The sequence below is a fragment of the Miscanthus floridulus genome, chromosome 15 (assembly GCF_019320115.1).
Source record: "Miscanthus floridulus cultivar M001 chromosome 15, ASM1932011v1, whole genome shotgun sequence".
In the NCBI taxonomy this organism is placed as follows: Eukaryota; Viridiplantae; Streptophyta; class Magnoliopsida; order Poales; family Poaceae; genus Miscanthus; species Miscanthus floridulus.
In genome coordinates, this window is record NC_089594.1 from 76,444,200 (window position 1) to 76,455,903 (window position 11,704).

At 41.2% G+C, this 11,704-nt stretch overlaps 1 protein-coding gene and 1 long non-coding RNA gene across 3 annotated transcripts; one reads left to right on the forward strand and one right to left on the reverse strand.

Annotated features, from left to right (window-relative positions):
• Positions 1-377: 377 nt before the first annotated feature.
• Positions 378-2,396, reverse strand: LOC136509424 (uncharacterized). Its single transcript, XR_010772347.1, has 3 exons — positions 2,100-2,396; positions 692-753; positions 378-599 (listed from the first exon to the last, which is right to left on the reverse strand). It is a non-coding gene; the product is annotated as an uncharacterized lncRNA (long non-coding RNA).
• A 5,663-nt stretch (positions 2,397-8,059) lies between these two features.
• Positions 8,060-11,503, forward strand: LOC136507897 (serine/threonine-protein kinase 52-like). Of its 2 annotated transcripts, none has more exons than XM_066502491.1 (7): positions 8,060-8,358; positions 8,604-9,005; positions 9,873-9,994; positions 10,176-10,384; positions 10,486-10,660; positions 10,780-10,914; positions 11,060-11,503. In XM_066502491.1, the coding sequence occupies exons 2-7, from the start codon at positions 8,741-8,743 to the stop codon at positions 11,264-11,266; spliced, it is 1,113 nt and encodes a 370-aa protein (XP_066358588.1). In that variant the 5' UTR covers positions 8,060-8,358; positions 8,604-8,740; the 3' UTR covers positions 11,267-11,503. The 2 variants fall into 2 exon arrangements, with proteins under 2 accessions (XP_066358588.1, XP_066358589.1); XM_066502492.1 differs by having other exon boundaries at positions 8,607-9,005.
• The last annotated feature ends 201 nt before the right edge of the window (positions 11,504-11,704 follow it).

Sequence of the window (11,704 nt, forward strand, 5' to 3'; positions counted from 1 at the left end):
GTTCTCCCCCTGGGCCCCGGCAACGACACGCTTATGCTGCACGTGCGCGACTTGGCACGCGGACGCGACGGACCCAAATGTATGGATGGAGCGATCCGAAAGCGACTGCACACGCGTGAGCCGTGACCAATAAAGATGGCAACGGGGCGGGTTCGGATCGGGTGGAGTGTCTGGCACTCAAAACCGAAACCCGAACCTGAAACCCGAATCCGCCCCGAAAATCGTTTCGGGTGAAAATCCATCCCCGAAACCGAAACCCGCGGATCCCCGAAACCCGACGGATTAACCGAAACCCGAGGATATTGCAATTAAAGATGTACAGAACATGCAAGTAGCAGCTATGATACACTGACATGTACAACATACATGGTACAAAAGATAGTCAAGGCATCCAGCCATTTACAGAACACACACTGTCCAAATATTACAGTCCAAACAAAAGTATTACAGTCCAAAGTGGCAAAGTCCAAACAAAAGATATTACACACATGTACAGGCATACATGGTACAGAAGATAGTCCAAAGTAGCAAAGTCCAAACATCCAAACAGGTTATTACAGAGTTCATCATTTATCAATTATGGTGGAATCATCTTCATCCTGTGAAATAAAAATAGAGAGTAGCTCATTACTTGAATGTTCATCGCATTGTAAATTCACAAATTGAATATAGAAGGAAACAACAGCACTACCATTTCTTCATCTTTTTCATCAAGACAAGTCATCAAAGCACCAACAAAAATAGAATGAGACCCTGCATTGATGTGATTTTCACAAATTAGTTATATAACTTATACGGAATGAAAACCACGTACTTATAGAAATTGCACTTACCTAACATGTCGTTATGAGACCATGCTTGCATACACATAAGTGCCTCAATCATCGTTATGAGATCATTGTTGTGCAGTATGAAACAAGATGAATACGTTGCTGTTCATGTTCTAGTGTCCAGTGAGTTGGCTGGACAAAGTGATTAATGGATATTTGACTTAAGAAAAAAAAGATGCAAACTGATGCTTTGGTGAGGTATATTTGTAATCTAATGAGCTATCGGTTTGGTGTTTTTTTCCAAGATGTGCTTTTGCAATCATGGAACAAGTAGAGCGGATAATAATATGCAGTACATGCCAAAGCTAGTAGCGCGTCTGCTTGCAAACAGTCGATCAAGAATCATGCAACAGACTGAATGCAACCGAAACAAGCAAATGATTGACCTTATCAGTGATGTATACTGATGAAGCATGAGAGGACCACAAGCACAGTCAGAATCGATCAGAAACTTGCACGAAGAACAGGCAAGCAGCAGAAATATGGAATGAAGGTGCATTCAACATTTTAGGATGTTACCACCGTTACCGTAGAGATTATGTTCGTGTCCTAGCTACCACAAATCTAAGTTAGCAAGAAAATAGAATGATTACCAACAGATTTGAATGAACTCCAAAATGCACATACAGCAATCGTAATCATTTAAGCTACAACTACGAACCTATCATTCAAAGCAAACACAGCAGCAAGCAACTAATAACTCCGATTGAGCAGTGAATCTATCAATCAGAATCAACACCAAATCAAGTGGACCAAAATCACAAAGGAAAGGAAACTGCTCATATATCAATGAACAGGCAGTGAAACTATCAGAATATCACTATTATACCTATTATTGGCCAGGCATGCTGCATGCATACAATACAATAGAAAGGAAAAATGGCCGATCTGTCCGCCCAGGTCGTCAAATGATCATCGTGAGCCAAGACAAAGAAACCTAGTAACCTTCAGAAAGTCATCTCCAGTCCACGCCACCTGCTGCGTACGAGAAAACCAGACAGTCTCATAAATTCGTTTGGGCAATAAAAGAATATCCTATCATCCTACAACTCTAGTCTACAATCGGATGCCTGCCTACTGATTCGTCGCGTGTAATTCCATTCGGCAGCGAGATCCAAAGCGCAGAGCCCCACGCTTGCACGGCTGAAACGAGGACGCACACGCTAGCAGCAGCTGAGATGAGACGCAGATCAGATCTACCACCAGTTGCCGCGTCGGCGGCGGAGGGAGAGGCTGAGGCGAGCTGGAGCGAGCTGAAACGAAACGTACCGTTCCTGGCTGGCGGTGTCCCAAATCTGGGCCTTGACGACCTTGTCGTCAACCTGGAGGGAGCGGGTGGCGAACTCTGACGCCGATGGTGGACTTGGACTCGAGGCTGAACTCGTTGCGCGTGAAGCATGAGAGCAGGTTGGACTTGCTGACGCCGGAGTCGCCGATCAGGATGCGCCGCCGTACCTGCGTGCGGCCGTGCGGGGAAGGAACGAGCCGCCGTCGCCCGTCGCTCGTCGCCCCGTTGGGTGGATGTGGTTGCGGCTGTGCGGCTGCGGCGCCTGGTGGATGCGGACGAGGGTTGAGGGGTGAGGGGTGAGCGCTGAAGGATTCCATGCTTATATACTTAGGTTTCTTAGGTGCTGGTGGGCCAAAAGTTTCGGGGCCCCGATGGAGCTCCACGGGTCAATTTAAAGATCCGTCCCAAAACCGCGGTATTTTGGGTATCCGAACCCGCAAATCCGTGAGTGAAAACTAGGAACAGAAACCGAAAACCACGGACCCAAAACTCGCGGATATCCATCCCGAACCCGATCCGTTGCCATCCTTAGTGACCAAGCCGGCCGGCAGTCGGCAGAAGCTGATGCTTCACGAAACGACAAGACGGGCCCTTCCCTGTTCCCTCTGTGGCCTGTGTGTAGCAGAGAAACGCATGCATGCACGAGCTGGCCTGACATCCAGGACCATCATCGTCCGTCAGTCAACGTGGCCGGACCGCCCAACCTGGGCCATGTGCCCCGTTTAGATTTAAAAAATTTGCGCAGTATCCGTCACATCGAATCTTGTAGCACATGTATGGAGTATTAAATATAGATGAAAAAAACTAATTGCACAGTTGGGTGAGAAATCGCGAGACGAAACTTTTGAACCTAATTAGTCCATAATTAGACACTAATTGTCAAATACAAACGAAAGTGCTACAGTAGCCAAAATCCAAAATTTTTTAATCTAAACGGGCCCTTAGTTGCCAGGAATCGGCGTCGCCTGAAACACCGTAGACTACTGTAGCATTTAGTTTCTATTTGGTAATAATTGTCCAATCGTTGACTAATTAGGCTCAAAATATTCGTCTCGTAAAGTACAACCAAACTATACAATTAGTTTTTAATTTCGTCAACATTTAGTACTCCATGCATATACCATAAATTTAATATAACGGAAAATCTTTTTTTACATAATACCAAAGTTTGGATTTTGGATAACTAAACAAGGGCCTGGTGCTGCTGCTCATGCAGGTCAGGACGTCAGGTTCTACTAGGGCCTTGTTTAGATTGAAAAAATTTTGGCGAAATGGTACTGTAGCACTTTCGTTGTTATTTAGTAATTAGTGTCCTATCATAGTCTAATTAGGCTTAAAAGATTCGTCTCGTGAATTTCGTCTGAACTGTGTAATTAGTTTTATTTTTTATTTATATTTAATGCTTCATGCATGCGTCCAAAGATTCGATGTGACGGAAAATCTTGAAAAAATTTGCAAAATGAAGTGGAACTAAACGGTACGCTTCTCGATCGTGGTCGTGGGCAGTGTTTGACTCTGCGCCGCACGTGCGTGCACGCGTGGCGTCGACGCCTCTCGACTCGGATCCAAAAGTCAACACAACAACCGGGCACGCCTGCCCAACCAATTATTATTCAATCCAATTCAATTCCATTACGCTGCGACGACGTACTACGACATGCCATTTGAAGCAAGCGAGAGCCAATTTTAGGTTGGTTTGTTTGTTTTTATTACTCCCTCGGTCAAAAAAAAAAGTAATCCTAGCTTTGCTTTTTTTACATTAATCTACATGATTCTTTTCTTAGGTAGGTAGGTATGCTTGTTCATTCCCATAATCCCATTCAAGGGCCAGTTTAGTTCCAAAATTTTTGGCAAAATGGGGCACTGTAGCATTTTCGTTGTTATTTGGCAAATAGTGTCCAATCATAGTCTAATTAGGCTTAAAAGATTCGTCTCGTGGATTTCGTCTAAATTGTGTAATTAGTTTTATTTTTTATTTATATTTAATACTTCATGCATACGTCTAAAGATTCGATGTGACGGGGAATGTGAAAAATTTTGCAAAATTTTTGGGTAACTAAACTGGGCCCAAGCTTCTTTTAGAACACCGGAATTTTATAGGAACCCATTCATTTTTTTCATAGGAAAAACACAGAAATAGAAAAAAAAAATCTCACATTTCAAAGGGAGTCTCAATGTTTTGCTGCTTTTGTTGTCCAAAAAAATGTTTTGCATCTTTGCACTCCTCCTTGTATGTTTAACAAGTAGTAAAGTGATATGGACTCAAATTCACTTTACTGTAGGACAGGTAAGATGCTCCTAAATTATCCACTTTCGTCGTTATTAATTTAGGAAAGCTAATTCAAGGCATACATACACATGTCATCATGCAAACCACTTGTACATGTACGCACAAAGCAATTATTATATATATCAGTTTTTTTTAGAAACACAGTAAAGATGTTGATGCTCGCGTATGTATATATATACACGTAAGCTCATATCCCCTACGAGCATCTGACCAGTAGTAAAAAATATCTTATGTTTGGCCAAAGTTATACGGAAAAGTATTAACATTGCGTACGTCGTGAGAGGTAAACATATACAGTACATAATAGTGCTCATGCATTTGGTACAAGTATTATCGTTTTTTTTCTACAAAATTGGTCAATCTCAGAATAATTTGAATGAGGACAACTCAAAACTCAAAATTCAATATTTCAAGGCGGGGATATTATTATATATATAAGAGTACTTTGAGCTCTTTTTTAGTTACGACATAGGTACTTAATTAGATGTACTATTTATGCATGCTAATTCAAGGAAAGATCAAGCAAATTGGGTCAAACCCACCGCGACAAGTAAAGGTACAAATGATGCACGAGTTTTCACATCAAAGTACAAAAGGTCCTATACTTTATGTTGTTGCCTGCTTGTCCATTTGTTATGAAATATTCCAAGGACCAATAATGCAATCATGCAATTCGAAAAAGAGGACCAATAATGCTCAAACAACCGCATTATTGTGAATACATGAATTTTATTCACAATAATTTATCAAAATAGTTCAATGGCACCGTGAATGGGAAATATTTGTCACCTTCCAGAAAAGGCCTAAATGTAAACACGACTGTTTTTTTTTTAAATAAAATAAAGCCGACCAAAGTATGTGCATGTGCACACACTATCCATGTACACGGGTGATGTTTATAGCATATTCTTGGAGAATAATTCTGTCAGAATCTCCAAGTGACAAGAAACCCCAATATAAGCTAAAACTGTTCAATGTTCATGTTCTTATATTTACAAGATGGTTGCTCAATCTATATCAGGAGGAGTTATATATATATATATATATATATATATATATATATATATATATATATATATATATATATATATATATATATATATATATATATATAGAACTACTATCCTATAGCTGGCTACAGAATAACTTATTCTGTAGCCACTTTGAGTTACGATAATTACTATGTTATTTTATGAGATTATAGTAACTCCTTACTAAGTGGTTTAATATAACGTTATGGTAAATATCCCCATGTGTTATAGTAACCCAACTATCGTAAATATGTATTTATATTATGGTAAATTAGTATATAAAATTATAGTAAATGGAGGTGGCTACAGAATAACTTATTTTGTAGCCGGCTACTGAATAGCCTCTCCCTATATATATATATATATATATATATATATATATATATATATATATATATATATATATATATATATATATATATATATATATATATATTGAGCTCGCATACCTAGAAGCTACGAGTAAACATCCAGAGTCAGAGCTAGAAATGTATTCCCTCTTTTTTTTTAGGAAGGGGATAGTAGTACAATTTTTTTTCTTCAAAATTTGATCAAATTTTAATTTTTCAGTGGAAATTATAGGGACTTAGGGGGTCTTGCCCGGTTGCCCCCCTATCTCCACCACTGCACACAACAACCAAATCTCATAGTCATTAGGTACATAATTACATACTAATAGTGCAAACTGCAATGATTAGTCACTTAAGCGTTTTCCCCAAAAAAGGGGTTTAATTTTATTTGGTCATTCAGATATCAAAATCAGGTAGTGCTTTGATGCGATGCATGCATGTAAAAAAGTCTTTTTCATATGTTAACGTGTCGACATACATGAAGGGGATAATATTTATTTTCTTGTTCTTCCTAGGTCGATTAGACGCTTCGGACGTAAAAACAAATGAAAACTGTCACATACGGTGCATGTCGTAATAGATCAAACCACTTTGCATAAATGAACCTTTTTTTTACATAATTGTTCGGTCGCAATCCATTTGAATTGATCATTGCCGGTTTGAATCAAATAACTCATGGTATTACATATGCTTCCTTGATTACAAATGTAAACCCATATATGTTTGTCTTAACTAAGTCAAATCATTTTAAATTCGATCATAATTATATAAACACACTTAGATGGAGTCACAATACAAAGTGATTGTTAACATTTATAAATATAAATCTTCTATTTAAGATAATATGTTAATGTGGACATTTCCAATCAATGTGACGCATTGGAGATAGCACCTATGTGTTGATGGACTTTATATTTATGATGAAAGTGGTGTTATCCTAAAAGCTAAATAATAGTAAAAAGTTGTTGACTTGTCATTCGATCATTATTTAGACTAAATGGACATTAAATGGGATAAACAATCGAAACGAAAATGATATACCACCATACAATGTTTAAACAGAATGTAAATAGGCTGAACAACCATTTAGACAGATAATAGATATAGATTTGCCTATTCTCTCATATAAATTAGCTGTATATGTGACCAGAACATTGTATTATTGTTCCTATTGATTTTTTATTTTTTAATCCTTTTCATCAATATTTTAATAATAACCGTAACCAAAAAGACCAATCAAATCTCTAGCCCCTTTCTAAAAAAAAATCCTAAACGACTTTTTAGGTCTATCTAGATGAGTTAAGGACCGTGAGCTAACAACTAGGCGAGGATTTAGATACAAATAAACAATATATGTATTAGATCTTGGTATCCAAAGATACCCTTATGTTGGGGTCTTTGTGATGGCTAATAGTCCGATGGCTCACACCTAATAATATTGGATGGTAATATTTGGCTATGTGTTATTTAAACCTAATAACTAAAAGGTGAATGTATGAAATTGTCTATAATATCTTTTCTTTTTTACTCTATTCATTCTAAATTACAAGTTGTTCACGTAGTTTTTACTATCCTCTAGATGTACACTCTATTTAGATAAAAACTATAAATCTACGAAAACGAAAAAGACTAATAATTTGTAATGGAGGGAGTAATTTTTATTGGATGAGCATATGAATAGAGATAGATAGGAGGGCAAAAGTGCCTTCTAATAATCTATTGCTTGCTACTCCATGCTTTTTAAAAGGATGTAATTCTCATTTTTCTTGAGTCAAATGGTTCTGAGTTTAACCAAATAGTATATATATTAAAATACTAATATTTATAATACTGACTAAGTATCATTATGTTAATCATGAGAATATTTTTTAATGTTAATAATAATACTTTCTATAAACAAAAATGACAGGATAGCAAAAAAAAAAATAGTCTTGGACTATTACAACCTATTCCTACCGTCTATATTACATAAAGAATATGCCATGCCAGCGGGGCCATCAACTGCCCACTCACCATGGGTCGACTACTTAACTGTAGATCACTTTTAATACGCCACGAGATTCGTGATTGTATTTATTTAATCTAAAATTCACATAGCACCTAGTATTGTTTTAACATGGGCTTATTTCGGTTTCAAACACAGCCCGGACACGGGAGTTGTTTATTTATCGTGATGAAATTCCTTTGTTCAACCACAGGTGGCACGACTAGCCGTGTCAACGTTGAAAACGTGATTTTAATCCTTCTCGTAATTATTGCCTGCGATTCCGACTCCTCTGACAATCCATCTACCACGCGCGGCCCAAACTTCTGCAAACTCCTCTTCTTCCACCTGCTCTGCTCCTGCCTCCTGCGCCCCAAACCCGCCTCGCCGTCGCCGCAGCCTGCTCCCGGCTCCCGCCTCGCCGTCTACCGCATCCCGCAGCCACGGAGCCGCGGCGCCTCGGATTCGCCTCTCCTTCCGCAATCCTCGCCGTCCTCCTGCTCCGCGCCTCCGCCGCCCCTCCCGTGTACTGGTGCTGGAGCTGCAGATCCACCGCGACCTGGCGACCGATTCCTCCTCCCGCTGGTAAGCACGCCCTCGCTTGCTCGGGCGGAATCACTCGCTCTTATCGGAGCTAGCTGCAGTCGAATCCAAATCCGAATCTTTCTCTCTCCCCCCTCGCTCCAGTCCGCCCATTGCGCAGCGATTTGCTTGCTTTGTTCTGGAGCAGTGCTTCTGCTCAGTTCGTGTCCCAAGATTTCTTTTAAGGGCTCACTTTCTTCAATTCCGCCGAAATCCGGCCCCTTTACACCTCCTTCCTGTTTGTGTAGAAGAATTGGCGACCTTGGCCTCCGCCCCCGGCGGCGCGGAGGGGTCAACTGTGGTAGCAACCACCGCGGAGGCTGCAAGCCTCCGGTAAGGGAGGGAAATTGACTTCTTGGAAGCCGGAAGCCGGTCCCGGGCCGCGATGGCGTCGAGCGGCGGCGGCGCGTCGTCGGCGGCGGCGAAGAACGAGTCCTACGTGCGGGCCGACAAGATCGACCTCGAGAGCCTGGACATCCAGCTGGAGAAGCAGCTGGCCAAGACCTGGGAGAAGCACAAGGGGTCGTACAACCAGGGGCCCAGGGAGGACTGGGAGATCGACCTCGCCAAGCTCGAGATTCGCTACGTCATCGCGCAGGGCACCTACGGCACGGTGTACCGCGGCACGTATGATGGGCAGGACGTCGCAGGTACCCCCTGTTCTGTTTCCTCATCCTGGCTTCGTCTGCGGTTTATCTGTGACTCTGAGATTACGCGGTTCGGCTGTTGCAGAGGATTTATTGGTTTTCATCAGTAGATAGGTGAATCGTTTTCATAATGGCCGGACAAGCTAGCATGGCAAATGACACATTTAGTATCAGCTGGTTAAAATTAAAAATGAGGCATACATACATAAGAAACAAGCTCTTACTATATGTTCTGAATATTCGTTGTTCTTGGTCCTCTTCTGTTATTGGCTTCTAGCAAAGAGTTGCCTCTGCCTTGTTTCACCTTCCGTGTGAGTTCAGAAACAATGCTTGTTCATGGATAATATTAGAGCTCTCATGTCTACGCACGGCATAAATGGATTGTAGCACAACGGCACAAGTGATCAGTATATAATTATGCGTTATGTGGCAAAGAGCTTCTTTGCAGTGGTTTGTGTGTGAACTGTGAAGTATTTGCATCTTTGTGGATTCAGGTTTTTTCTTGTAGTCTGAGGTTTTGATTGGCAATTCTGAAACCTGTTACAGCTTCAGTTTCTTAGGTATTACAGCTTCACTTTTAACAGGTGCCTGATTTTGGGGCATTTGTGGTGTCATGAGTCATGACTCATGAGCTTATTCAGTGTCCTGGTCCTTTACACAGAAATTGCGATGGTTAATTCCTGTAGATCATCTAAGACAGCTGTTCTCACTAGCATGTTATCGTACTGATGAAGTCACCTGAACCGTGGACATAATAAAATTGAAATTTGTACCTTTTCTAGTATGTTGCGAAGCTTTACCAAATAATCAACAGCACCACCTTGATCTTCATATGTTTAGCTAATTCTTTTTCTTTAATGACATATATAGTAAAACTATTGGATTGGGGTGAAGATGGCTTTGCATCAGAAACTGAAACTGCCACACTGCGAGCATCATTTAAGCAGGAGGTTGCTGTCTGGCATGAGCTCAACCATCCAAATGTTACAAAGGTGAACATTTCAGCTTACTATGTTTTAGCACTAAGCTGCACACTCATGTATCTTCTGTGCAATGTTTATTCAGGAGTCAGGACTGTCATGTCTTGGTGCTGTCTTTACTCTGTAGTAGTAGCCTTTTTCTTGTGGTCCACTTACATAGTTTGTTTACTCGTTATTTTCTTTATTATTGCAGTTCGTTGGTGCATCAATGGGTACTGCAGACCTTAAGATTCCAGCCAATAGTTCCAACAGTGGTGGGCGCACTGAGCTGCCGCCAAGAGCATGTTGTGTTGTGGTTGAATATCTCGCTGGAGGAACACTAAAACAATATTTAATAAAGAACAGGCGAAGGAAGCTTGCATACAAAGTTGTTGTTCAGATAGCACTGGATCTTGCTAGAGGGTAAGCAAGATACATAAAAAACCTTTTTTTTTTAAACTTGGGTCACTATAGCGTATGTTTCTTGTATCTTGTGGTAACTATCTTGTTGGTCCCTTTTGCAGATTGAGCTATCTACACTCAAGAAAGATAGTACATCGGGACGTAAAAACTGAAAATATGCTGCTCGACACACAGCGAAACCTTAAAATTGCTGATTTTGGTGTTGCTCGTGTTGAGGCTCAGAATCCAAAGGATATGACAGGTGCGACAGGGACACTTGGCTACATGGCCCCAGAGGTATACTACGCTACTGTTTAAGATTTGTACGAAAACGATTACTCTCAGTTGTATTTCCTTTCTGTATCGTGGCAGGTGCTTTGAGTAATTATTTGTTCTTTTTCTATTGGTGTCTGCAGGTTCTTGAAGGCAAGCCATACAATAGAAAGTGTGATGTCTACAGTTTTGGCATATGCTTATGGGAAATATACTGCTGTGACATGCCATATCCAGACCTCAGTTTTGCGGATGTCTCATCCGCCGTTGTTCATCAGGTTTGTTTTCAGTTTCTGGATTCACTGCTGATAATCGTCCACATACTGAACATATTGGGCAGAACAGATCAATAATGCTTTGTGTGCGCATGCATGTGCCAAACCTTCACTACACCTGATGGTTTCCACCTGTTTGTGTGTGCAGAACCTGCGGCCTGACATTCCTCGCTGCTGCCCAAGCCCAATGGCGAACATCATGCGGAAGTGCTGGGACGCGAACCCGGATAAGCGTCCTGACATGGACGAGGTGGTGCGGTTCTTGGAGGCCCTCGACACAAGCAAGGGCGGTGGCATGATACCAGAAGGCCAGGCGGGCGGGTGCTTGTGTTTCTTCAGAGCCCGTGGTCCTTAGAACCAACCCTGTCCAGCCCTCCTTTCCTTGCCTATACCATACTACAATATTGGAGCCAGATCTAGGCCTTTATTGCTCATCGGATAGTGGATACCAAATAGCCCCTTCACTGTGCTGATTGCAGATAAGTTGATGACAATCTTTGTGATTGGTTGACACTCGTTATAAGTTTTATAGTGATGTGAATACCAGTGCGGAGTCCATAATACAGAGGGTTTCAGCCAATTCATGGATGCATTCTCTTAATGGTTTGTTTGTGGAAATCACCAGCTTGTTCGGCAGGCCGTAAACGATCGTGAATTATTTACTGCTTGTTGGTTTGGTGTGAGAGAAAAATATTGTTCCAACTTATAATCCATGATCGTATGCGAGCAAGCGAACAGGCTCACATGATGGGCCATCGAGGATGAACTGGGGAGAACAGGGTGCATGCCTGTG

What these genes read in the sequence shown, in the direction of transcription:
- LOC136507897 (XM_066502491.1), top strand. Translation starts at nt 8,741, where the DNA reads ATGGCGTCGAGCGGCGGCGGCGCGTCGTCGGCGGCGGCGAAGAACGAG. An exon ending in TGATGGGCAGGACGTCGCAG is followed by an intron (nt 9,006 to 9,872) that starts GTACCCCCTGTT and finishes TGACATATATAG; the next exon opens with TAAAACTATTGGATTGGGGT. An exon ending in ACCATCCAAATGTTACAAAG is followed by an intron (nt 9,995 to 10,175) that starts GTGAACATTTCA and finishes TTATTATTGCAG; the next exon opens with TTCGTTGGTGCATCAATGGG.